Source organism: Thecamonas trahens (genome assembly GCF_000142905.1).
Source record: "Thecamonas trahens ATCC 50062 unplaced genomic scaffold supercont1.55, whole genome shotgun sequence".
Classification (NCBI taxonomy): domain Eukaryota; order Apusomonadida; family Apusomonadidae; genus Thecamonas; species Thecamonas trahens.
In genome coordinates this window covers 100,212-125,174 of record NW_013657625.1, presented here as the reverse complement: position 1 = coordinate 125,174, position 24,963 = coordinate 100,212, and the positions used below count along the sequence as shown (strand labels likewise).

At 63.4% G+C, this 24,963-nt stretch overlaps 7 protein-coding genes across 7 annotated transcripts; 3 read left to right on the top strand and 4 right to left on the bottom strand.

Annotated features, from left to right (window-relative positions):
- Nucleotides 1–308: 308 nt before the first annotated feature.
- On the top strand, nucleotides 309–1,208 carry AMSG_10019 (uncharacterized protein; the record flags this gene model as incomplete). The annotated part of the gene is made up of 2 exons (XM_013898411.1): nucleotides 309–332; nucleotides 363–1,208. The coding sequence occupies 2 exons, from the start codon at nucleotides 309–311 to the stop codon at nucleotides 1,206–1,208; spliced, it is 870 nt and encodes a 289-aa protein (XP_013753865.1).
- Nucleotides 1,209–1,250: 42 nt separating this feature from the next.
- Nucleotides 1,251–3,941, bottom strand: AMSG_10018 (STE/STE11 protein kinase; the record flags this gene model as incomplete). Its single annotated transcript, XM_013898410.1, has 2 exons — nucleotides 1,293–3,941; nucleotides 1,251–1,266 (listed from the first exon to the last, which is right to left on the bottom strand). The coding sequence occupies exons 1-2, from the start codon at nucleotides 3,497–3,499 to the stop codon at nucleotides 1,251–1,253; spliced, it is 2,223 nt and encodes a 740-aa protein (XP_013753864.1). The 5' UTR covers nucleotides 3,500–3,941.
- A 114-nt stretch (nucleotides 3,942–4,055) lies between these two features.
- On the bottom strand, nucleotides 4,056–7,052 carry AMSG_10017 (uncharacterized protein; the record flags this gene model as incomplete). Its single annotated transcript, XM_013898409.1, has 3 exons — nucleotides 4,056–4,078; nucleotides 4,143–5,243; nucleotides 5,408–7,052. 3 exons carry the CDS (start codon nucleotides 7,050–7,052, stop codon nucleotides 4,056–4,058), a joined length of 2,769 nt encoding a protein of 922 aa, XP_013753863.1.
- Nucleotides 7,053–7,687: 635 nt separating this feature from the next.
- On the top strand, nucleotides 7,688–12,316 carry AMSG_10016 (uncharacterized protein; the record flags this gene model as incomplete). Its single annotated transcript, XM_013898408.1, has 3 exons — nucleotides 7,688–7,759; nucleotides 7,908–12,115; nucleotides 12,211–12,316. Exons 2-3 carry the CDS (start codon nucleotides 7,950–7,952, stop codon nucleotides 12,314–12,316), a joined length of 4,272 nt encoding a protein of 1,423 aa, XP_013753862.1. The 5' UTR covers nucleotides 7,688–7,759; nucleotides 7,908–7,949.
- A 20-nt stretch (nucleotides 12,317–12,336) lies between these two features.
- Nucleotides 12,337–14,067, bottom strand: AMSG_10015 (protein disulfide isomerase A). Its single transcript, XM_013898407.1, has 2 exons — nucleotides 13,859–14,067; nucleotides 12,337–13,512 (listed from the first exon to the last, which is right to left on the bottom strand). Exons 1-2 carry the CDS (start codon nucleotides 14,053–14,055, stop codon nucleotides 12,408–12,410), a joined length of 1,302 nt encoding a protein of 433 aa, XP_013753861.1. The 5' UTR covers nucleotides 14,056–14,067; the 3' UTR covers nucleotides 12,337–12,407.
- Nucleotides 14,068–14,638: 571 nt separating this feature from the next.
- On the top strand, nucleotides 14,639–15,895 carry AMSG_10014 (uncharacterized protein). The gene is made up of 2 exons (XM_013898406.1): nucleotides 14,639–14,880; nucleotides 15,067–15,895. The coding sequence occupies exons 1-2, from the start codon at nucleotides 14,748–14,750 to the stop codon at nucleotides 15,762–15,764; spliced, it is 831 nt and encodes a 276-aa protein (XP_013753860.1). The 5' UTR covers nucleotides 14,639–14,747; the 3' UTR covers nucleotides 15,765–15,895.
- AMSG_12310 (uncharacterized protein) lies at nucleotides 15,756–24,044 on the bottom strand (the record flags this gene model as incomplete). Its single annotated transcript, XM_013898460.1, has 8 exons — nucleotides 15,756–18,967; nucleotides 19,039–19,139; nucleotides 19,166–19,742; nucleotides 19,774–19,989; nucleotides 20,025–22,072; nucleotides 22,574–23,023; nucleotides 23,085–23,135; nucleotides 23,201–24,044. 8 exons carry the CDS (start codon nucleotides 24,042–24,044, stop codon nucleotides 15,839–15,841), a joined length of 7,416 nt encoding a protein of 2,471 aa, XP_013753914.1. The 3' UTR covers nucleotides 15,756–15,838.
- Between the last annotated feature and the right edge of the window lie 919 nt (nucleotides 24,045–24,963).

The following is a 24,963-nucleotide window of genomic DNA, read 5'->3' as shown; positions in this document are numbered from 1 at the left end:
GGCACACCTGCCTTCCCCCCCACACCCCCACACCCTCCCAAACCCCAAACCCCCCACAGCGCCAACAAGTGACCTTGCACTCAACGCCAAGCCACGCCCAGGTCAGTCACACTGCCATGCTCGGCGCCAGGCGAATCCGACTCAGCAACCAACTCAGTGCTACACTACCACACTGGCTGGTGCTGTGCCTGGGTGGGTTGGCCACAGCTGGCGGCGAGCTCTTTCTCCTCAGCGCCCTCATTCCTGACCATACCAACTGGTCGGTGACGCCTTTGCTGCCGGCCCTCCCGGGACTGGCACTGGCCATGATGCTGGCTGGCGGCGTGCTGGCCGTAGCTGCGCAACCTCTTCCGCTTCGAGAGCTTCCAGATTTAGTGGCAAGCACAGGTCTGGTGCCAGCTGTGGCCTCGGCCATCGCCCTGGCTGCATCGCTTCTCGCCCGCCTCCACCTCTCGCTCCTGCCCTGGATCGTGGCTGCCGTCCTGCTCCCGCTGCTGTGGCTGGTCTGGGTGGCGGCATCTGCGCCGGCTCTGGTGGACGTCATGCTTGTCGCCACTGCACAGCTCCCACCGCAGCCAACACCGTCGGACGCGCGGTCTTTGGCGTTCATCGCCACTCCATCCGGCGGCGCAGCGCTGGCTGCCTTAGTCGCCGCCGCATTGGTGGCGGCCAAGGCCGATGCGCTCCGCGCTGCCGTCATAACATCGCTCGGCAGTATGCTTCTCCTGCTGGCCATGTGCGCTCGTCTTGTGTGGCTCTCGTCGCTCCCGCGCGTCGCCTCGTCGACCGCACCGTACTCGTCTCTCGCTGCTGCCGCTGTTGGCTGCGGCGGGGCGGTAGTCGGCGTGGCGACCGTCCTCACTGGCGCGATCTCGCTCCCGCTGGCGCCGCTTGCTGAGCTGGCCGGCCAGGCTACCGTCGCCACTGCTGCGCTGCTCGCCATGACCCTCGGCTGGAGTGTGATGCTTGCAGCGTATGGGGCGATGCCGGCGAGCCTCGTTTACGCGGCCGCCCACGCCACGCTCTTGGTCAGTGGCGTGTGGCTAGGCGGCGGGTGGTCAACAGGCTCGGGCCTCATTTCCGAGGCGCACGCTGTTCGCTCGCTAGTTCTAGCCTCGGTTGTTCTCGCAGCCACGCTCGGCCTTGTTTGGCGCCGACTCGACGCGTGGCTCACCTGGAGGCAGCCAGAGCCGGTGCAACGTCTGTGACCTTCCTGTTACGTTACGTCGTGGGATTGCGAGCGGACGTGGTCAGACGGCGAGTCGTCTTGCTGCGGCGACATAGCGATCGACGCGTTCTGGATTGAGATGGAGAGCGTGCGCCTCTTGCGGATCGAGCCATTGGGCGTCGTCGCGCCCGATCGCGGCGATGCGATTCGCGACAGAATGCCGCGCCCGCCGCCGCCTTCGAACTCGTCCGAGACGAGAACTGCCCGCGGGAGCGCGGCCTCGTCGGCCTTGACGTCGATAGTCAGCTGCTTGAACGGCGGCGAAAAGTGCGGTGTGTGTGGTGACCGAGGATGCGGCGAGTGCCGGTGCCCTATCGAGTTGTTCGACACAGTCTGCTGCGAAGACCGCTGCGACGACCGCGACGGAATGTGCGGCGAGACCGGCGTCCGCGCCACCACCGGCGTCACCGGCTGCGATGTGCCGGGCGTCGTCGGCGAATAGCGCGAGACTGAGGAGTTGCGGTTCCGCCGCGATTCCGCCGGCGAAAACGCGCGTGAGAGCGGCGAAATCGGCTCGGTGTCGTCCTCGCTCTCGTGCGAGGCGCCGCCATTGTAGCGGAAGACCCGCGAGTCCGACCGCCCGCTCTTGGGCGACGCAGGCTGCGGCGGCGAGTACACGTACTCGACAACTGCAGACGCCGGCGGCGACATGGCCCGCCGCGACGTCCGCGACGCCGGCGGGTGCGGGACGTTGGCAAGCGCGGCTCCACCGGCCCGTGGTGTGTAAAACGACTGCGTACCCTTGAGCATGCCGGCGTCGCCCGATTCACGCGAGTCACCACGCCGCTGCTGCGCCGCACGCGCCCCAAGAGTCGAGAGCGACGGCGATGACGTGACCGCAGTCAGCACGTCCATCCCGTCCTCGCACGCCGAGACAACAGACTCGGCCCGCCCGTGCACCGACGTCGTCGTCGTCGTCGATCCCGACGGGCTCTGCCCAGGCGGAAACCGCGAACGTGGCGAAATGTCCAGCGACCGCCGCGTCGCCGACGGTGACCGCAACCTCATCACCGCACGGTTGGCCGACGCGCCCGACGACCGACGCGGGACAAGCGCCTCCATCGGCGACGACTGCCCAGACGCCACGAATGTGGCCGAGAGCCCAGGAACCGAGACGTGCGAGAACTCGCCCGTCGAACCAGCGTCGGACGCACCGCTCCGCACATCAAAGCTAAGGTCGGTCCCGAGACCCGGCCTCAGATCTGCGAGCGGAACCGCAGACAGCGCCGACGGCGCCGTCGTAATAAACATGTGCACTAGCAGTTCCGCCGCAGTGTCCCGCGACGATGGCTTGATGGCAAAGCACCGCCGGAGGAACGAATTCACCAGCGGCGAGACAGAGCTTGGATATGGTGGATGCGTCTTAGTATCCGCCACCGCATACATGGTGGCCACTGCGTTGTTGCCGGCGTCGGCCCATGGGAGCCGCGCCGTAAGCATCTCGATCACCGTGCACCCAAGCGCCCAAACATCTGTCTTGGGTGAAAAAGCCTCCGGCGACGCAATCGCCTCGGGTGCCATGTACTGCGGCGTGCCCATCAGGAGTTGCGCCGTCCGGCCCGTCGGATCGTCGCCGCGCCGCCGCCCGGCCTTGCGCGTCGTGAGCTTGGACATTGTCTTGGACGCGCCAAAGTCCGCCAACTTGACCGCCCCGTCCGTGTTGAGCAGCAAGTTCGAGCCCTTGATGTCGCGGTGGACAACCGAATTGCGATGGAGATAGTCGAGGCCCATCAGGATCTGCCGACTGTACTTGGAGATGACGCCTTCCGAGAGCGGTCCAAACTTGGAGAGCAGCGACGCAATCGAGCCGCACGGCATGTACTCGAGGAAAATGTACAGCGCAGCCTCATCGCGCGATGTTCCTCGGTATCGCACAATGTTGGGATGCGTCAGCCGCGAAAGCATATCGATCTCGTGCTCCAAAGACACCACATGTGACGCGAGCGCAGCCGACGAGCCGCCCGAGAGCACCGACGAGGCCTCAAGCGTCACCTCCTTGACCGCCAGCAGCTCGCCCGTCTCCGAGTTGAGCGCCATGTACACCTTGCCGTAGCCACCCTGACCTAGCAACGAGCCCTTTTGCCAGCTCTGCGGCGCTCCGACCGAGCACGCCCCATCAGCGGGGAAGCCACTCGATCCACCACTCAGCCCTGTCCCGTTCCGCTGCATGTTCCCCGCGCTTCCACCTCCGCCACCCACCGGTCGTGTAACAAAGCCTTCAGGTCGTACTTGATTCGAGGACTTGCCCCTTCTTGAGGAAGCACAGCCCATGACGACCACAAGGTGTTGCAAAAGTCCCCTTCCTAATAACCTCACACACTTTGCCTTCTCTCAAGGACCCGAATGAGAACTTCCTTGCCCTTGGCCCCTTTGGGGTACCTACGTAGCACGTTGTCCCCTCGTACGCCTCTTGCCCTTCTCTTCCCTTCCCTTCTGAAGAACTCCTCTCCGCTCCGGTTTGACCTGGACACTCCAATACCAGCTAACAACGCTGTGCCACTCTCCTTTGCAGGCAAAGGTCCAAAGTGAGCTACAACAACCACCGCCCCCCACGCGCGCCGGTTCTCTGCCACACACGCCTCGGCTGGTGACTCTGCTGCCGCTTTGCTCGAGGCAGAAAGTTATTAACTCCCCTCCCCTCACAAATGAGCAGTTGTACTTTTGGTGGTGGTGGTGCACACGAGGCCGTCAGATGCCTGTCCTATGAGTCCTCGAGCGAGGTGTTGCCCGTCGGCTGCACCGGGGCCGTAACGAGCCGCTGTCGCGGGTGCGGGTGCTGACATTTGGCTCCACCGCACGCGTTCTCCTTTCCGGGAATGAGCGTTGACTAAAAATTATGATCCTTCCGCACTCCCGCACCCCCCCCCCCCCCACCCACCACCACCACCACCACGCAAGCAGATATCTCATGTACTCTCGTCATCGCTCGACTTGCGACTCTCGACCTCGGCCTTGTCCTCGCTGGCGTTGGCAGAAGGGAGACTGATCGGCCGGAGACGGGCCACAGCGGTCTCGGCGTCAAACTTGCCTTGGCGCGCCGCTGCCACAAGCGAGAGGTAGCCTAGGATGTGGGCGGCCTGTGGGTTTGGGAGACGGAGTGTCTCGCCACCTGCGGTCGCTCCCGCGACTGCGCCATCGCCACTTTCCGCCGAAACTGTCTTCTGGCTCGCCAGTGCCGATGCAAAGTAGACCCGGCCAAGGCGAGAGAGCGTGTTGGTCTTGAGACTCACCTCCATGCAGTCGAGAAACTCGGCCTCTGTCAGCCAACCATGGTTGAGCAGATCATACCGGCGGACGGCATCGAGCATGGACATGTAGCGGATCTCGGAGCCACGAACTAGTTCGTTACGCACAAACGCGCGCAGGCCGTCGGCATCGAGCGATACGCCCGCCATCCGCAATGACGTTGTTGCATCCTGCAGTGCCGTCGCAGGCGTGTCTGGATACAGAAAGTGCGCCGCAGCAACCGCCGATGTACCCAGCGCTGGCACAGTGCCTGCTACCCGCTCCACAAGCTGTGAGACAAGCTCGGCGTGCGACCAGGCTGCGAGGGGGAGCTCAGCAGTCAGCGCCCGCCCAAAGAACCCGATCTCGGCCTCAGCCTCCCACATGGCGTCCACAGCGCTGACAACTGAGAACGCCACAAAGGCAACAACGTCGTCAAGCCCGTAGGCCGCCTGGAGTACGTCAAAGAACTCGTCTTGTAGCGTGTATGCTCCGTCAACAAGGCCCGAGCTCGTTGCATGCGACCGTGACGGTAGCTGCAGCATCCAATCGCCGGTCTCGTCGTTGACCACGTACATGCCCGGCACCTCGGCCGTGTGGTGCCTCCGCACATCGTGAATAACCCTCAGTAGGCCCTCCAACGTGTACGGACGCGCATGAGTCGGCGGCGAGAGCGACCGTGCCGCAAGCCCGCGCCAGAGCTCGCTATGCCGCGACGTCTTGACCAGCTTCTCCATGTCGGGCTTGTGATCGCGGCTCAGTCCAAGCCCGCGCCGTGCCATTCGGAGCTCTGGTCGTGACAACTTGATGTGAGTCGCATTTGGCGGCAGCACCAAGGTGGACGGCTGGAAGAGGCGATGTGGACAGACTAGGACAACAGCCCCGCCGCAGAACTCGCAGCTACGAGTCGACGCAAGTGGCGTCCAGCTCGCGCCGCGGTCAGTTGAACAAAACCGGCGATGGCATACCGTGATGGATACGCTCCTCCCCGCTCTGCCTCGCGGACGTGTGACAGGCGGTCGTCGCCCGAGCCATCCGAGCTCTGCCGTACCGACACATTTCGCCGCGACAAGCTCCGGCTCTCGCCATACGAGGTGTTGAGCGAGGGGTCCGAGCCAAGGCTGGATCGCTCGGTCGCGCGCACACGAGCCCACTTGCGCCAATGACGAGCCGCCTTTGCGGCAATTGCGAGTGGATTGCGGGCCATTGCGAGATCCAGGTGTTCCAGGTGGCTCTCCAGTTGCTTGATCTCCGTCTCCAGTGCAGCCATCTCGCGAACAAACGTCGAGTATCGCGCGGCCTTGGCTGCAACCAGCTCGTCGTGGCTCGGCCCGTGGTAGTCGATATTCCTCGACGCGACGCCCGCGCCAGCCAGCTGCGCATCGAGTTGGCCTGTCGCTGCCTCGTACTCGGCCAGCTGCGCCATGCGAAGGACTGAGAGTTGCTTGAGCAGCCGTTTGGCTTGGTCGGCCTGAGCCATCAACAGCGACCACCGGTTGAACTTGGCCTGGTTGCGCGTCCCGTAGCTCTCGCTGGAAATACCGGTCAGAGCCGCCAGCTGCTCCTTGATCTTGGCTTGCCGTGTGACTTCGGACATGGTCTCTGGCGACAGCTCACCGGCGTTAAGGTTGGGAATAATCTCGTCGTCCGACCCGTTCTCGCTCGCTAGTCTTTCTGGCACAAACCGAGTCGGAAGCGGAGGTGGAGGAGCCAACTGCACCGCCACAGGTGCAGGTAGCTCGGCGTCTTTGGATACGGTAAGCGAAGACGCAACGCCAAAGTCTTCCAGCAGCTGCTTATACCCACGCAGCTGCGCTGCCCGACTTCTCTCCGCCCGCAGCTCGTCTCGCAGTATCTCAAGTGCATCCTCGTACTCTCCACGGAGTACAGCCAGCGCGTTACGGGCGTCGTCCAGATCGTCGTGGGCGATGCCCAGCTTAGCCTGGGCCTTGTCCAGCTCGCCCTCGGCTGCCTCCAACCTCGAGCGAACATCGCCGAGTTCGCGTTTGGTCGCCAAAAACAGTTGACGCAGCTCTTCGACTTCATCGCTCTTGCGCAGCAACGCAGACTCGAGCTCATCGCGCTCACTGTGAAGAACAAGCTCATGCGAGAGTCGCTCCACGTTCATACGCTTACACAAGCCAAAGTACGGGATCTTAGTGTAGTACGGGCGAATGCCAGTCGAGGTAAAGTCGTCCGAGTAGACCGAGGCCTCCAGCTCGTCCTTGATGGCCTTGAGCGCGTTAGCCAGCGCCGGGCGGAGTTCCCTGGCGAGCTGATCCAGCAGTGCAAACGCGCCCTCAGCTCGCTTGATGTGTGGCCTGCTCTCGCTAACCTCAGTCACTGCAGTCCGAAACGCCAGTTCCCAGCGGTAGCTCTCCGAGCTTGCCGCGCCACCAGATGCCAGCACAGCCTGAACCCTCCCGGCCACATCGTCCGCGGAGCAGTCTTCCGTCTGGCGAGCGTCGGCCACCTGCTCCCGCCGCACACAGCGGACGCACTCGCCCTTGGCCTCCTGCTGCAGCTGTGGCAACACCTCGGTGTACTCGAACACTCTCGGCCGCGGGGGCTCCAGTCGCTCTAACGTCTCCCACTCCATGACCGTGAAGAGACGTGTGTCGGTGGTGGGTGGTCACTCTGCCCATGAAGGTTGTCAACGACTTGGCTCGGCAGCGCGCGCGCGCCGTGTTCCGCACCGCAACAGCCATTGCTGGCAGTGGGCATGATAAGGTAGTGCTGGCAATGATGATGATGATGGCGATGATGGTGATGGTGGTGGTGGTGGTGGCGGTGGTGGTGGTGCCACAACGGTAGTGGTGGTAGGGATGGCGATGACAATGGCGATGATGGCCATGGCCATGGCCATGGCGATGGCGATACCACAGCATCGTGGCGATAAGATAAAGTAGTGATGGTGTTGACAGTAGAAGCAGATGTGTTGACCATTGTTGCTCACCATGTCGCGAGCCACAGTCAGCAGTGCGCGGAACAGTTCGACGCCCAATTCTCACCTTGATATCGCGTGTACGCGAGCTAGCGACAGGCGCTCATGTACACGTGAGGCCCGTGCCAATTGGCACGATGTGCTGGCAAAGATGGCCGGCACAGTAAATGCGAGGAAATCTCAAGCCGTCGAGCCGCTCGGCCGTCAACCGAGAGTGTTCGACAATGCCACATAAGCGACAAGCACGACCACGACACATAGCAGGAGAGCAGGAGACATTCCACTCACTCCTTTCCTGTCCACACATTGGACATTGCAAGACAGGCACAATCACACTCTAGAGGGAGGGGATATATACCAGAGTATGTAGTTGCTCTCCCTAACCCCCATCCTGCCGTCCACCGGTGTCCATCATCCGTGCGCCTGTTGCCCAAATAGGCCAATATGCTTCTTGCCCCCCCCCCCTACCCGCACTCACAGCTCCACCACCGCTGCCGCCTCCACCACCAGCAACCATCATCATCATCGCCATCCATTGCCTCCACCTTTAACATGCAATGCCACAGGTTAACCATTATGTCTCGTTGGATCCTCATTCTGGTTGCTCTGATCTCCCTGGTCCTGCTCCCGAAGACATCGGCCTCGTCTGATCACTTAGCTGCTCCGCTCTCGCTGTTCTCCTCTGCTGTGCTTGTGACCCATCACGATGTCTCCTCGCCGCACCATGAGCATCCGGTCCAAGGCCGGTTTGCTGCCAGCATGGCGCGCACTGTTCATGCTGCCCACCTGCACCCGCATCTGCGGAACACCAATCTGCTTCTCCACGAGATCCCTGTGCTCAAAGTGCTCTCGGCGGACATGGTGCCCGACCTCGGCCCGATCTACGGCCGCGTGGTCTCGGTCAGCCACTCGGACGACGGCGCAGAGCTGATGATCATCGGTCGGGTTGTCGACTCGCCAGACACGCCGCTGTCTGCCGAGGACCGGCTCGCCGGCTCACCGTCGCACTTTGCCGCTGGCGGGCGGTTCACTCTTCATGTCTCCCACTCTGGCGAGCACGTCTCGGGCGAGGTCTCGCTCTTTGATCACGACACTGCGTTCCGATGGGAGACGAATGCCGAGGCCGGCGACGGCCACGTTCTACTTCGGCGCATCCACATCGACGAGCACATCTGTCGCCAGGACGCCATTCCTCCTTCGGCCGGTGACAGCGACTACGACCCGGCCCAGGATACCATTGCGACTCGGGTCCTCAATCCGCCCAGCCACAACTCAAAGCCGGGCTCGCCGTACGTCATCTTCCTCGACTTTGACGGCCACGACGCGTCCGGCTCGGCGTGGGGCGACATTGTTGCTGGCCCGTACGACATTGATTCCAACACCAACTCGTTCTCGACCACCGAGCTCACGCGCATCTCTCAGATTTGGGAGCTCATGGCCGAGGACTACGCCCCGTTCGAGATCACTGTCACCACCATCGAGTCGGTCTACAACGCTGTGTCGGAATCACGCCGTGTCCGCTGCGTCTTCACCATCACTGACGCGTGGTATCCCAATGCTGGCGGCGTTGCCTACGTTGGCGTCTTCTCGCGCCCTTCCAACAATCTCCAGCCGTCGTGGGTCTTCACCAAGCGGCTCTCGGGCGGCAGCTCCAAGTCGTGCGGCGAGGCCGGCTCGCACGAGGTCGGCCACAACATGGGCCTCTCCCACGATGGCACCTCGTCGGTCGGCTACTACACCGGCCACGGCTCGGGCATCACCGGCTGGGGCCCGATCATGGGTGTCGGCTACTACCAGGACCTCATTCAGTGGTCTCGTGGTGAGTACGCCGACGCCAACGAGCAGCAGGACGATCTGGCCATCGTTGGTGGCTCCTCAAACGGCTTCGGCTTCCGCGCCGATGACCACGGCGATACCTTGGCGCTTGCTACCACACTCACCGACGGCGCTACGCCGGCTGGTGCGGGCTACATCTCGACCCGCGCTGATGTCGACTATTTTACCATCACGCTGGGTGCCTCCGGTTCAATGACCTTTACCATCCAGCCGACCTCTACCAACTACTACAATCTCGACATCGAGGCCCGGCTGTATGCCGACTCTTCGCTCGTTTCGACTGTCAACCCGTCGGCCGATGTCAAGGCCATCGTCACCTACTCGGGCGTCGCCGGCACTACCTACCACCTCCGTGTCGACGGCGTCGGCAAGGGCTCCGCAACTGGAGCCGGATACACAGACTACGGCTCGCTCGGCGAATACGAGATCTTGTACTCGGGCCCGGCCTCAGGCTCCGGCTCGGTGTGCGGCAACTCGATCGTCGAGGCTGGCGAACAGTGCGATCCGCCATCACAGGCCTGCTGCACCTCGACCTGCCAGTTCCGGCCGTCGTCGTACACCTGCCGGTCGGCGGTCGGCGTTTGCGATGTGGCCGAGACCTGCACCGGCTCGTCGGCTGGCTGCCCGGCCAACGCTGTGGCGACGGCGGGCACGACCTGCCGCGCATCGACCGGCCCATGCGACGTGGCCGAGACCTGCAACGGCGCTTCCACAAGCTGCCCGGCCAACGGCTTCCGGTCGACGGTGTACGTCTGCCGCGCTTCGGCGGGCGTGTGTGATGTGGCCGAGACCTGCACCGGCTCGTCGGCAAGCTGCCCGGCGGACAGCTTCCAGCCGACCTCGGTCGTCTGCCGCGCCTCCACGGGCGTGTGTGACCTGGCCGAGACCTGCACGGGCTCATCGGCGCCCTGCCCCGCCAACAGCTTTGCGGCGTCAGGTACGTCGTGCGACGATGGTGACGTGTGCTCGAGCCCCGATTCCTGTAATGGTGCCGGGATCTGCTCTGGCCCGTCGATCTGTGCATGCGGCAATGGAGTGGTCGAGGTCGGTGAGCAGTGCGACGATGGCAATCTTGTCTCGGGTGACTGCTGCTCGTCGAGTTGCCAGATCGAGAGTCTCGGCACGGTGTGTCGGGCGGCTGCCGGTCCGTGTGATGTGGCCGAGACCTGCGACGGCACGACGCCGACGTGCCCGGGCGATGTGTTGGTGTCCACTGGCATAGTGTGCCGGGAAGTGGCGGGTGTGTGCGACGTCGCCGAGACCTGCACCGGTACGTCGGCGAGCTGCCCGGCCGACAACTTTGTCAGCTCGGCCACGGTGTGCCGATTTGCCGCAGGCGTTTGCGACGTGGCCGAGTCGTGCACCGGTTCGTCGCCGCTCTGCCCCGCCAACGCACGGCGTGCCGGTGAGATCTGCCGCCCAGCTGCGGGAAGCCTTTGCGATCAGCCAGAGGTCTGTTCGTCGAGCTCTGACGACTGTCCCCCTGACACCTTCCTCCCAAGTGGAACGCCTTGTAACAACGGCGCAGCCTGTGATGGCACAAGCGACACCTGCGATGGCACCGGGCCGAACTCGTGCGTGGGAAGCAATCCGGCCGGGTGCGTTTTCACCTGCGGCGACGGCGTGGTCGAGCCAGGCGAGCAGTGTGATGACGGCAACACGGTCAACGGCGACTGTTGCTCGGCGACGTGCCAATTTGAGTCATCATCGACGCCATGCGCGACAGCATCGTGCAATGGGATGTGCAACGGCGCCGGTAGCTGTATCACGCAACCGTTCTGCTGCCTCACTGACGCGCAGTGTGACGACGGACGCGCTTGCACGATCGACACCTGTGGCAGTGACGAGGTGTGCCACAACGATCCGGCGCCTGCGGGCACGAGCTGCGACGACCAGCAAGACTGCACAATCAATGACGTGTGCTCTGGCGTCGACGGCGTGTGCCGCGGCGAGAACTCGTGCCCGGCAGGCTGTGGGCTACACGGGATTTGCTGCCACTCGGCCTGCGAGTGCATGTTTGGGTGGGACTCGGAGCCCACGTGTTCGATCGGGCCGGACCCACTCTCGCTCGGCTTTCCGCTGGAAAGTGTCGTCAACTCGGAGCGGGAGGGACGAGCATTCACAGTGCTTCTCCCGGGCGGTGTCGATGTGGTGATCAGTGTGACCTCGGCGTCGAGCGCTACGGCCGGGACCCGGGCGGCGTCGGGCGTGTACCTCTACGGCTCGTTCTCTGAGATTCCTAACCGGGCATCAGGCCTTGTCATTCACGAGTACACCTCTGAGCGAGCCGAGCTGGAGACACACTCGTTTGTAGTCAACTCGACGCGATCGGGGTTGCTCTTTGTCTCGGTCTTCCGCGCCGACGGCGTAACCGGAGCGCGGTTCCAGATTACGGCGGCAGAGCCAGGGACTGGCGCCGCGGCACCGTCGCCCTCGGTGATTGCAGCGACCGCAGGCAAAGCCTGGATTTGGGCCGCACTTGCCGGCGGCCTCCTGCTCTGCATTGTGGTCGTGGTCGTGGTCGTGCTTGTGATCCGCGCGCGAGCGCACGAGCAGAACATCCGGGCATGGTCGACGACATCGCGGTTGGGGACCACTGACGATGAGCTGACCGACATGGCCGGGTTTGCGGTGGGGAAGCCGATGGCATCGGCGTCAGCCACGTCTCCTCTCCCGATGGTCAATGATGCGCCGCTAGTGACCATCGGGCGTGGTGGCACTACCAGCAGGCGGTACCGGGCGTTGTACGACTTTAACGGGCGGCAGGACGATGAGCTCACGTTCTGCGCAGGCGACAAGCTCGTCGTGCAAGAATCATACGACGACGGCTGGGGCCTCGGGCATGTGGTGGGCTCGTTGGCCGAAGGCATCTTCCCGATGACGTACGTGGCCGAGATCGCAGCTGCGAGCGGCGGCGCCAGCAAGCCCAAGGCAAAGCGGCCCACTCACGCAGCGCCGACGCCGGCCATGCTTGTAGAGGCCAAGTCCAAGCCCGTGCTCAAGCCGTTGCCGAAGCCGCGCAAGACAACGGCGACGATTCCGGACAAGCCGCTGCCGCCGCCGCCGCCTGCGGCAACAACTAAGAAGAAGCCACTGCCGGTGCCCAAGCTTGCGCCCAAGCCCGTGCCCAAGCCCGCACCCAAGCCAAAGCCTGCGACGAGAGGATAAACTCATTTACTCGTTCTTCGGCTTGGTCGACGGCGGGAGGGTCGACGGCGGGGCGGCGTCGGGCAAGGCGTCGTCATCGGAGAAGACGGCCCAGACGCAGAGGCCGCAAAGAGCCATGGCGACAAAGGTGCCAACAGCGACGCCAACGGGTCCGACGGCGTCCATGGCGGTAGAGGCAAAGCGCTGAAGGAGCGAGACAAGGCCGGCGCCGGCACCCTGGGCCTCGACCTCGCCGGCGACGACGCGGTCGAGAAAGTCGGCGACGGCCGAGGCCTTGGTCACGTTAACATCGTGGTAGTGGATCGACTCGGACGGGTGCCAGACGACGGTGCGCGGCATGTCCTTCTCGGCTACGCCCATGTCCTCGGCAAACTTGGACCAGCGTGTGCCGTCGATGTAGGCAAAGAGGAAGTCGCCGCGCTTGTCCTGGGCGATCTTTGCGACGACCTCGAGGTACTTGGAGGTCTTCTTCTTGCGGCGGCCGTTGACGATGGTGAGGGCAATCATCTTGGACGAGCCGGTGTAGTCGGCAGCGTTGGCGGCGGTGAGCTCGGCAAGGAGCGGGTAGCGGTGAATGTCAACAAAGGTGCGGATGGCGTCGACGTTGTCGAGGGCGCCCTCGTACACAACGGTCTCGTCCGACTTGATGGCGACGATGCCGGAGGACTTGTCGCTGAGGAAGACGTTGGTGGCGATGGCCGGGTCAGAGGTGAGGCCAAAGAATGCATGCTCGACAAAGCGCTCGGCGACGTCCTCAAACGCGTCGGCAAGGTCAGCGTCGTCGTCAGCAGTGTAGGCCACAAACTTGGTGCCGTCCTTGCTCAGAAAGTCCTTCTCGGAGGCATCGTCATCGAGGATAGCGACAGGTGGGCCAGCCATGCGCTCGGCGTAGGCGACAAGGGCCTCGACCGAGCGGCCGCCGCGGTAGTCGCGCGGCACACCATCCTTGAAGTACTTGAGCGTCGGATAGCCGCGAACGCCGTAGCGGGAGCAGATGGACGAGTGCACGGTGCAGTCGACCTTGCCCATCGACGTCACGCCGAGGAGATGGGAGGCCGTCTCCTTCCACACAGGAGCGATAGCCTTGCAGTGGCCACACCACGGGGCATAGCTATAGTGTGCGTGAGCAGCAAGCACCAGTGGAGCAGAGGACCAGTGGACAACGGGAGAACCATGTGTGTCATGTCGAACGCAGCCACGACGAACATCGTCATAGTCAAAACCACAGCAGCAGAAGAAGCAGTAGCAACAACAACAACAGCAGCAGCAGCAGCATCACGTTGCCTCATCGTGAGTGTATCAGCCTGTTCATCAACCTGCTCATCATATACCTGCTCATCATTTCCTCCAGAAAAAGCACAGTGCCCAACAAGGATACACCCCCTCTCCCCCCCCCCCCCCACCTCCACACACACACACACACACACACACACACACACAGGGTCGACATAGCGTACAACTTGACAAGCCAGGAACCGTCCATGACACGGGCATCAAAGTTGTCATCGCCCAGAATGACCACATCAGAATCGACCTCGGTCAGGTCGTCGTCAAACTCGTCGTCGGCCGAGTGAGCAGAGGTGGCAGGGAGAAGGCCACAGAGTAGGAGGGCAAGCCCGCAGACAACCGCAAACACAACTGTCGTACGCGCCATACCGCGTGGAACGTAGTCAGGTGATCCCTCATCTTTGCTTCGCTTGTCTCCCGCCTATACAGCCTCGACTCGGTCGCTGGCGAAGGGTCGCCCGCACTCGACAACCGTCCACCGATGCCTGGTCCTACGTGGTGCGGGAAGGCCGCCAACGACACCATACATAACGCGATGTCTACCATACTCGCCATACATAGCTTTTAGTGCGTGATACACCACCTACCACACTTTGGGCTTGATCACCATTGACTAGCTTTTGATATACACGTCGTAACTACATACACATACACACACACACACACACACACCGCCCTCGCACACCGGTCCGACGTGGCAAGGACAAGCCACCAGCAGTAGCACCCCCTTCCACCACGATCTCCACCATACTCACTGCACAGAGCCATCAATATGTAACACATCTGCTACCACACTTTTCGATTCGATCAAATATACCTACCGTCTGTTACACTCATACCCCCCTCCCCCTCCCTCCCCCTTTCCCAACCTCTCCACCTCTACTGCAGCCTTAGGCCCAATCCCCCCGAACTCATTTCTTTCGAGCGACCGAAACCCTTTCCCCGGCCCACTTCACTGAGCCTCGCCTCGGCTTCGACTCGCACCTCACCCAACCAACCAACCAACCAACCAACCAACCAACCAACCAACCTGCCCACCAACCACTCGGCCCCCTAACCATGGCGACCCAAAGCTACCTCTATCTCCTTCTCCTCCTGTGCCTCTACACCACCACCAACCAATGCCATGCCTCCCCTGTGTCTGGTTTTTCCCAGGGCCCTTCGGACGGGATCCTCGTGGAAGTCTACCTTGGTATGCCCTGACTGTCCCACCTCCCCCCCTCCCTCTTTCCCTTCCCCTCCCCCGCACACTTGTTCATCACCTGGAGAAATGTTCGGATCCTGTCACCACCACACCTCCCCCCCCCCCTCCCCCTCCCCCCGCCACACACACACACACACTCACAGCACAGGGATGGGTATGGGTGATATGGTGCAGACTACTCATGCCCAGAGTCTCGAGTGCTGTACAACAGGCTGAAGACCATGGATGATGTGCATGTGGTGGGATACCCTCTGCCTATGCCCCAGTTTCAGCACTCGTGGCGTCTGGCCACGGCCTCGCTGGACGCCGCCATGTCGGGTGAAGGTGATGCTGACAGTCTTTGGTGGTCTTACTCGGAAAAGGTCTTCTCCAAGCAGTCGGAACTGGTCGAAACGACTTCGGACGATGCCTTTTTTGACAAGCTGAAGGATGTGACGGGCGTTGACTCAAAGGAAGCCCTCAAGGGCCACGATGCTAACATGGAGGCCCGCTGGAAGGCCATCGTTGCCGATGGCATCTATGACGTTCCTGCTCTCTTTGTCAATGGCAACCGTGTGACGGCTACCCCCGATGATCTCGCCACCGCCGTCCGCACCGCTTCTGCCCCCGCCAACCTCAAGTCCACCTCCAAGGCTGTCGCCATCGTCCCGCTCTTCCTCATCACCGTCCTCTGCGTTGTCGGCGGCGTCGGCTCCGTCAAGGTCCTCATGCCCATGCTCACCGGTGGCCCGGCCTCTGGTTTTCCGGCAATGGCCATCTCGGGTGCCCCCGCCCCGCCCACTCGCTTCGTCGATGACTCGGACGAGGACCTTGAGGCCGATCGCTTCGGCGCCGGCCTCGCTCCTGTCTTTGGCTCGGACGACGAGCTGTAACCTTTTTACCCGACAAACAAACTGGCACAACGCTTGCACCTGCACTAGCATGGAGACTAGCCATCCGTGGAGAGCTACACAAACTTGGACGCGAAAGACTTCATCCGCAGCCCGCCAGCCTCGCCACGAACACGGGTCCGCCCGATCCCGCGGCCTCGCCCGACTCCGGCGCCGCTGCTCCGTGGCGACGGCGACCGCACTGTAGAGTACCGCCGCGGCGGCGAGCTGCTCGCCACCCTCCGCGCAGCGGGATCCATCACCGGTGAAGCCAAATGCGGAAGCTCAAACCGCAGCTTACCGACCTCGATCACTCCCCCGCCTTCGCCGGCCCGCCGCCCGCCAGCCCGCCGCTCGCCGCCAGCCCGCCGCTCAGCATGCGCGTACAATGCTCGCACTTCTCGCTGGTACGCCACCTCTTGCGCATCCACCGCCGCCTGTCGCACCATCCGCTCACGCTCGGCATCCACCGCCGCAAGCATGGCCTCCTCGTCGACCCGATGCAGCTTAAGCCACTTGTCGTGCGCCTCGATCGCCCGCTGGAGCTTGACAAGTTGCGCCCGCAGCTCGCGAAGCGCCGCGTCCTTGGCCTGCAGTGTGTGCACCAAAAAGCCCTCACGTTGCCGGAACCCATCGAGCTGTCGCCGCGCTCGCTCTTCGCCGCGGGACCGCTCCATTGCCATCCGCTGCGCCGCCTTGACATCCGCCCGAGCCGCTGCAAGCGAGAGCTGCATCTCAAGCACCTGTGCCGCCGCAGACGGCCCACCGCTGTGCCCGGCACTGCCTCCGCTACTTCCGTGTTGCTCCTGCTGCTGACGCGCAATCTCGCTCAAGCCCTCAATCCGTGCCTGAATCGCGATGACAAGCTCGGTAAGCGAGTCGATGTCCGAGCGGACAGACTCTTGCCAGCTCAACTGCTCGCCTTCTGTCGGCAAGCTACTCTCCAAGCCGCCTACGTTGAACGTAAGCAGCCTCGCACCGGTGCCAAGACTCCGTCTTACAGAGCTGCCAAACGCACCGACAGCCTGATGGACCGCCGCAAAGCCGTCATTCATCTCCCGCATTGCATGCAATGCCGAAAGGTACAGCCGCCGCAAGCCCAACAGCACCTTGCTATTCGCTCGAGCCTTGCTGCTCTTGCTCGCCTCATCGCTCAACTCACTCTTGCTGCTGTCCTCGCCCTCGTCGTCGGCCCCAAGCACAGCTTCCAGCATCAGTGCCGCCGGCCCTTCCTCAAGCGTGCCAGCCTGGGTCAGCGCCTCCATCTGCGCCAGCACTCGTGACGAGCGAGCTTCTTCAGTCTCGTGCGGCGACGTAGGCTCGTCTTTGACCGGACCCAGCGCCGATCCTACCACCACAGCGTCGGCTAGCTCTGCCATGCCGTAAAAGGCAGAGTCTTTCGGCAGTGACCGGCCCACAAACAGCCTCCCCTGGACATCGACATGGACACCAAAGCCTGATCCGTGGAACTTGCGGCTCCGTGCGCTCTTGTACTCGTGCCCAATGCCCTGGTATCCTGCCGCGTCAAGGTTTTTCAGCTCTTCTGCCGTCCGCTGAAGCTCTTGCTCAAGCAACGCGTTCTTGTCTGGCAGCGGAATGCTCGGGCCAGCGCCCGCCATGCTGCTGCCTGCGTCGGCAGCAGCAGGGCCGGATCCACCCCCACCGCTGCGCAACGGCTTGGCTCCAGGTGAGCCCTGGTCGCTGCTTGGCTGGCCACTGTCGCCGCCACCGCTGTGAACCATCAGCTTGGCCAGCGGAGTGAACGACGAGACCACAACTCGCTCCAGCTCCATCTGCTGCATCTCGCGCTTTTGCAAAGCTTGAGTGAGTCGCGCCTTGACATCGAGCATCCGTACACGGAGCGCATGCGACGCAGTTGTCTCTGCCCTCCCATCATAGCGCCCAGCCGCCACCGCATACGCATCACGCACAGAGTCCGCCAGCATCCGAGCCCGGACCAGAATGACGCCACGCTGACTGCCGTCGGTCATTGTCGCCACCAGCCACTCAGCGTACATCTCCATCTGCGCAGCAACATCGGTCGCGCGCTCCTGTAGACTCTGCAGCGCTCGGTGATCAGCCGCGTCGCGGATGCTCAAAATGGTCTTCCGTGCCACAGCCACAGCCTCATTGAGACGCACGCGCGCCCAGCTGCCTGCTGCCCGTGCGGAAACAACCTCGCTGAGAAGCTCGACTTGGGTGGGGCACAAGCCTGCCTCAGCCAGGCTCTCGCGGCTCCATGAGTGCAGCGCGTTGGTAACCTCAGCAACGGCCCCCATCAAGGCGTCACGGACCCGCGACGACGGCGTCACAGGCGACCGTGCAAACTGGATTGTGGCCTCGTTGAGCCCCCGCCGCGCTCGGTCAAGCTCCGTCGCATGCACATCCAGGTACCGAGCCAGCGGCGTGTATGCCACAGCAGCACTCACCACCTTGTTCACCTCGCTCGCCATGCCGCGGAGCAAGTCGCGCAGCTCTTGAGCCCTTTCCAGCCGTTCCACTCGCGTCGTTAGCCGTGCCTCGCCAGCCAGACGGTGTGCCTCACGCACCTGCTCAGCAAGCGGCTCCAAGACAGACGTGGCAAACGCCGAGAGAAGCTCGTGCGCCCGTGGATCGCGTCTCACATCAATCTTGTCCCGTGGCGCAGAGAGCGTCCGCACGGCGGCGGCTGCCACGCGCCCGGGCAGTGCGTCCATGTACTCGCCGGCGTAGCCAAGAAGCTTGCGGAACTTGCGCACCGTCTTACCGGGCACTGCAGAGTGACCATGCTTGGTCACAGCCTTAACATGCGTTCCGAGGTGGCCGCGCAAGTCACCCACCACTTGCCGAATCGCCGTCATCTTGGCCACACTCTCGTGTGTTGCCAGCTCGTTTTCATGCAGGCAGGCGTCAAGCGCACTCCATGCCTCGCCAAGCACTTCGCTGAACTGCCGCGCCACCGCTGCTGGTTTGCACCGCTCTCGCGAGAGATCGGTTCGCGCCCGTACCATCGCTTCCAGAATGGGGCGGACAGTCCCGCGCACATGCTCCACGGACGACGGCGACGTCGCAAACAGCACTCCAAGCGATGCATCGACCGATGCGTGAACATCCACCTCGTTAAAGCCATGCGCTCGAAGGAAAAGCATAGACCGCTCCAGCTTTGCCAGCCGCGCCTCGACTCCGTCACGGGTCACCGCGTCGGCCAGCTCGCCATCGCCTTCTCGCTCTGCAGCTCAGCGATTTCCTTCTGCAACTCGTCCTCGGCCGCGTGTAGCTCATCCCACTTGTTCACAACAGCTTTGAGGGTCTCAAACGGGCCCCACTCGGCCTGTGTCTGTAGCGCAACAGCTTCCGGGCCAAGGTCGGGAATAGGCGCCGGTGCAGGCAGCGCCGGGCCTCCCCCCCATCCACCGCTGCCGGACGCCTCGCTACTTCCGACGCTAATGGCGTCGTCGCCATCACCATCATCGCAACAGCTTCCGGGCCAAGGTCGGGAATAGGCGCCGGTGCAGGCAGCGCCGGGCCTCCCCCCCATCCACCGCTGCCGGACGCCTCGCTACTTCCGACGCTAATGGCGTCGTCGCCATCACCATCATCGTCCGAGTCTATGCTGGCCACTGTGGCAGCCCGGGGAAGCCTCGTAGAACGAGGAGGAGGCGATGCCAGCGACGTCGGTGGCGAGCCCGAGAATGACGGTGGCGAGCCGGCAAGTGACACAAACTGTGCGTCGTCGTCTGAGCACTCACCCGACGAGACGGACCACGTCTCGCGCGCCGGCCAGTGGCTTCGCACAGCCACCGACATCGTCCGTGGAAGGTTGCCATCTTGTGGGACGCTCAAGTCGGCGTCACCTGGCAGCGCGGGTGATGAGATCGATGTCGGAACGTCTGCACTGCGCGGCATCGTGGGATTCGAGTCTCCAAACCAAGCCGGCGTCTGCGTCGCAGCGTCCGACGTCACAAATGTGGCTCCGTGGGCAGCCTCGGCTGCAGCTTCGGTCTTCGGCTGCAGCTTCGGTCTTGGCCGCCACCAACTTGGACTCAAGCGAGTGCTCCCGCTCCAGCGACGTCTGCAGCGCCGCCTCGAGCTCGTAGAACTTGGCCAAGAGCTCCGACTGAGAGGCGGTCGCCAGGAAGATCATGAGCTCGTCCGACGTGGATGGCAGGTCGAGCAGCACCGCTGTGAGTTGTTCCCGAATGTCCCACTCGGGCTCGGGCTCGGGCTCGAGCTCGGGTTCAGCTCGCCACTCGGAAGCGACTTTGTCCGGGGCTCGGAAGCGACTTTGTCCGGGGCTTGGGCCTCAGTGGCTCCATTTCCCTTCGGAAAGCGGTTAGCAGCCGTGAGCCTGGCTTCCAGCTCCTCAACCTTTTCTTCCAGCTCCTTTTTCGACGCCATTACCGATCGCAACTGGGTGGTGAGCACTTGAGTCCGCTTGGCGAGCCGATCTGAGTCGCCAGCCGCGGCAGACGCAGTCACCGAGCTCACGGACGGTCGGCGTCGGCCATCTGTGCTCCCTACCGAGCGATCCGGCACTGAAGAATGCTGCAGCTGCTCGAGCTGGCGTTTCAACTCGGCAGCGTACCGCTTCGACTCGGCCAGCTCTTGCTGAAGACGCTCAACGCGTGCGTTGAGGTTGGCAGTTGCGCGCTTGACTTGCTCGCGAAGCGAACGGTTACCGCCTGTGCCTCCCTTGCCACTGGTGCGCTCGTGGCCCTTCTCACCGCCGCTGCCACTTGCACCACCACTCTCACCTCCTCCAATGCCAGAGCCATCGCCGCCTTGGGCGAGATCAAGTCGGGCCGCATGCTCCTTCTCGCGCGCCTCCATCTTGCCGTGCCACCGGATGTCGACCATGTCCAGCTCTTCTTGCAGCCGGGCAATGTCGTCGCGTGCGATCTCCAGCTCTTTCGAGACGGCTGCAAGCGCCGCATCCCGCGCAGCTTCTAAGTCCTGCATTTCAAGCTCGTGCTGCGCCAGCAGACGGTTGAGCTCCGATTTGTACTGCTCGCGGACCATCTGCAGCTCGGCGGCGTGCGCCATGTTGGTCCCAGCGTGGGGCGCGGCCTGAGCTTTGCGAGCGTCGGCGACGGTGGTCATGATGGCGCGCATGTAGCCCTTGATAGACACTTGCGAGCCAAACTGGCCCTCGAGAAACAGCATGATCTTGCGGTGGTCTGCAGCGGTGTTGTCCTTGGCTGCCGCCTTGTACGCCTCCTCGGTCTTCTTCAACTCGACGCGCGCGTCGTCGAGCTCCTTGCGGAGCATGCCGATGTTGGCGGCGGCCTCTTGCTCGGACGTGCGCAGCGCAGCGTCAAACTTGACGTGCGAGTCTTGCAACAGGACCCGAGCCTCCTTGAGCTGGGCGTTGGCACTTGCGGCCGACTCTTGGGCCGCTACAAGCTGGTGGCCCAGAGTGGTGTTCTCCGCGTTGAGCTGCTCGAGCGACGACGACGCCATCTGGAGCGCATGCTGCAGATCGGCGATCTGCGCCTGCGACATCCTGCCCACGGTAGCGGTGGCACGGGAGATCTGTGAGTTGCAGAACTCGAGCGTGTCGTGGTGAACCTTTCGGAGCCTTCGCGAGTTGGAGGTGACCTGGTGTATGGCCGAGTTAATGGAGGCCTGCGACGGCAAGTCCTCGACTGACTCACTCTCGATGCCCTCGAGCTCTGAGAAGCGGGTGAGTTCAAACCAGACGCGAAGCGACTCGAGGGCGTTGTCGCGGTAGACCGAGTTCTTCTCGAAACACTCGAGCACCATGTGGATGGCGCGCTTTTGCTTTTCGACCAGAATCTCGTTGGCCGCCACAGTCTGGTCAATGTCGATAAACTCCTGGCCGGGCATGACCAGCGGCTTCATGGTAGTATCGATTTCGCGGGAGACAGCGTCGAGTTCGCGCGCCACGCGAGTGATGCCGTAAAGACCTGGGAAGGTGCGCATGATGGTGTCCTCCAAGTCAACCGGCTCATGCATTGGCAGCGGGCCGCGGTCCGAGTCCGACTCGCCATCGTCGTCACCGTGGTGGCTCCGCGAGTGCGCCACCGAGCCGCGGCGAGAGCCACTCCGGCGACGGCGACGGCGACGACGACGCCGTGGCGAGAGGCCGTCGATACCGTCCAACGAGATCGACGACGACTCTGACGATGACCAGTTGGTCGACTCGAATCTCCGAGCTCGACGACGCAGGTTGTCTGCCCGGCGATGATGATCCGCCAGATGCAGCCTCCATTTGCCCGAGGCCGAGTCGTCGAGCACGTCGAGCAGGTAGCGGATGCTCTCGGTCATGTCTGCTGGCGAGACGAGCTCATCCAGCGGCACATCTTCACCTCCTGCTCCTCCGCCTTGACCATCCGGCTCATGCCCGCCTTTCGTCGCGCTCATTCCCTTCCTTGCCTCCTCACCAGACTCGTGCTGATGATGGCGAGCAAGTGGCGGAAGCCGCGCCAGACCGCGCGGCTGGACGAACTCCCGCGAGCCGTCCACCACCTGGGCAGGCGACGGTGCCGCACGAAGCCGCACCGTTCCTGCGGCAAGTGCCCCCGTCTGGGCGTCTACCCGGTACATGTACCTTGAGCAAGCGAGGTGGGGTGTGGTCTTGCACGTGGGGAGTTTGGGCAAGGGGAGGGGAGGGGGACGACGACGAACGGCGATTAGGCGCGCGACTCGGACGACATAGAGCCAGTGTGTTCATTCCAAGGTGGGGCGATCTTCGGCGAGTGAGGCGGGCGTAAACCAGGAGAGGAGCGAAAACACAAAAGGCTTGGGTGATGGCGGTCGCGGCGGCTGGGCGTGAGGTGCCGGATGCGGGCTTACGTGGCCTTGGGCGTGACCATGGGCGGGTGAGATCGAGCCCGCGGCCGAGGCAGATCCCGAGGCCGAGTACGAGCCCGCGTAGGCGGATGTGGTCGCTGTCGTGGTCTCACTGCGCCGCGGGGTGTGGCGGGCTGGGATGTGCGGCGGCGGCTGGAGGACCGGGTTGGCATCGTAGAACGAGCGTGGTGCTGGCGGGCCAGACGGCGCAGCCCGGATGGCCACGGTGGCGTTGATAGTCTCTGCAAACTGCGAGTTGTCGCGCTCGAGTGCCTGAATGGTGGCCAAGTTCTTTTCAAGCGCACCGAGCAGCGCGTCACGGTCTTCAGTGACAAGCTCGAGATCGGCCGAGAGCTTCTGGACCTTGATCACCAGGGCTTCCTCCTGGGTCTGGGCCTGGGCAAGCTCGCGCGTGGTCTCCTCGAGGCGAGCGCGGATGGCTTGGAGTTCGGTGGAGGGCGGAGTGGGAGCTGGAGGCTCGGAAGTTGAAGCGGGAGGCTGGGCCGGTGCTTCTGGAGCAGGGACCGAGACCGGAATCGGAGCCGGGGTCGGGGTCAAGGTCGGGGTCGGGGTTGGAGCGGGCTCGGCAGCGGCAGCGCGAGCTGACTCGAGTGCGGATTGGGTTCGCACAAGCTCGCTCACGAGACGGTTACGCTCGGCGACGAGGTCCTCGAGCGAGGCATGGAGTGATGCCTTGATGGTGGCTAGCTCCTCGCGGGCGACCGAAGCGTCGCTGCGGGCAGCGTCGAGCTCAGCCTGCAAAGCGGCATTGGCGTCGCGAGCCTTGTTGACCTGCGAGCGATAGACATGCATCTTCTCATACATCTTGCGAACCTGGAGCTGGGGGTCATCCGCAGCAGCACCAGTCTCCTTGGAGGCCATGACTGCGGTGTACGAGACGGAGCGAGGCGAGTTGGCGGTGGCAGGAGACGCCGAGCCGGCTGACGACGCGCCTGAACGCTTGGGGCCGAGCAGGCCGGCGAGGATGTCCTCCTGCGAGTCTCCAGCTGCAGTGGAAGCGGTGATCGAGTTAACTTCGAGCATTTGCTGGAGCTTGATGGACTTTTCGTGCAGCTGGGCCTTGAGCTTGACATAGTCGGAAGTCTTCATGTGGAGCGCATCTCGCAGCGAGGCCTGCTCGCCTTCGGCGGCTTCCTTGGCCACGCGCGCAGCCTCAGCAGCAGTGCGCAGCGACTGGCAGTCGGCCTCCAGCTCGGCCACACGCTCGGCCTGATTGGCGAGCTCATCATCTTTGGCAGAAACCTTGCGCTCGAGTGCAATGATGGCCTCTTCTTGCTCGGCGAGCCGTTCGAGGTAATGAGTGATTTCGACGGAAGCTGGCGCTGTCGGAGCGGGGACGACCGGCACCGGTGGGGCTGGAGAGACGGCGTGGCGAACCGCCAATGCCTGGGCCGACGACGCGGCGACACGATCGCGGGCCTGCGCCGCCTTGCGGGCCGATTCCTGGGTGTGCTCCTGAAAGCGGGCCATAGCTTCTGCGTGGCGGTTGAAGACCCGTGTTGCTGGTGATTCTGCGGTAGTTGGTGGGGGGGGCTTGCGTGCTGGCGTCTTCGGCGTCTCGGGCTGTGGCGAGTGCTGCGGTGGGGTCTCTTCCCGTAGCAAGTGGGCCGGGCGGGCGGGCGGGGTGATCGGCGCTGTGACGGCCGCCTTGGGCCGCGGGATCCGGGTGCTCACGGACTTGCCCTCTTCATACTTGGGGACAGTAGACGTGGGAGGAGGCAACGCTGCCGGGGCGTGTGCAGGTGCGGGTTTCAGTGCGGTGGCAGAGACAGGGGGGGTTGTGGGGGTGGGAGAAGGCGTCGGCTCCACGGTTGATGGTTGACTGGGTGGTGGCTCCTGTGCCTTCTTCTTACGACGGCCCTTACTCTTCTTTGACCTCAATCTGTTGAACTGTCTCTCGGCAGGGCCAGGCCTGAGATGTAAGTGTGTGGGGGGGGGAGGGGGGGACGGGGGGGAGGATAAGCGATAGCGTTGGTCGAGCATAGATCTTGCAGGGGATGAGAGCCAGTTAAGCTGGCCAGCAAGACAGCTCCAGCTCGGCTTGCGGCCCTGCATCGCCAAGACAGCTCCAGCTCGGCTTGCGGCCCTGCATCACCAGCTAGCTCGGCTTGCGGCCCTTGCATCACCAGCCCAGCCAGTAACACGGCTCCAGCTCGCCAGCACACACAGCCACAACCAAATCCACAACCACACACACATACTCCATCCCTCTACTTCTATCACAATCACAATCTTCGTACCTTTGCCCGTCCAGCAGCCAACAGCTCGTCCCTGGACGACATGGCTGGGTGGAGGGGTGGAGGGAGGAGGGGTGGGGGTCGGGGGGGGGGGTGGGGGGGGGTAGGGGGGGGGTTATTACGTTGGGACGGGACCGACGGGAGGGTAGTCG

Coding starts and splice junctions, on each gene's coding strand:
- AMSG_10015 (XM_013898407.1), bottom strand. CDS start 14,055: ATGGCGCGTACGACAGTTGTGTTTGCGGTTGTCTGCGGGCTTGCCCTC. Junction 13,513..13,858: donor GGTTCCTGGCTTGTCAAGTT/GTACGCTATGTC, acceptor CGCACACTATAG/CTATGCCCCGTGGTGTGGCC.
- AMSG_10014 (XM_013898406.1), top strand. CDS start 14,748: ATGGCGACCCAAAGCTACCTCTATCTCCTTCTCCTCCTGTGCCTCTAC. Junction 14,881..15,066: donor CCTCGTGGAAGTCTACCTTG/GTATGCCCTGAC, acceptor GATATGGTGCAG/ACTACTCATGCCCAGAGTCT.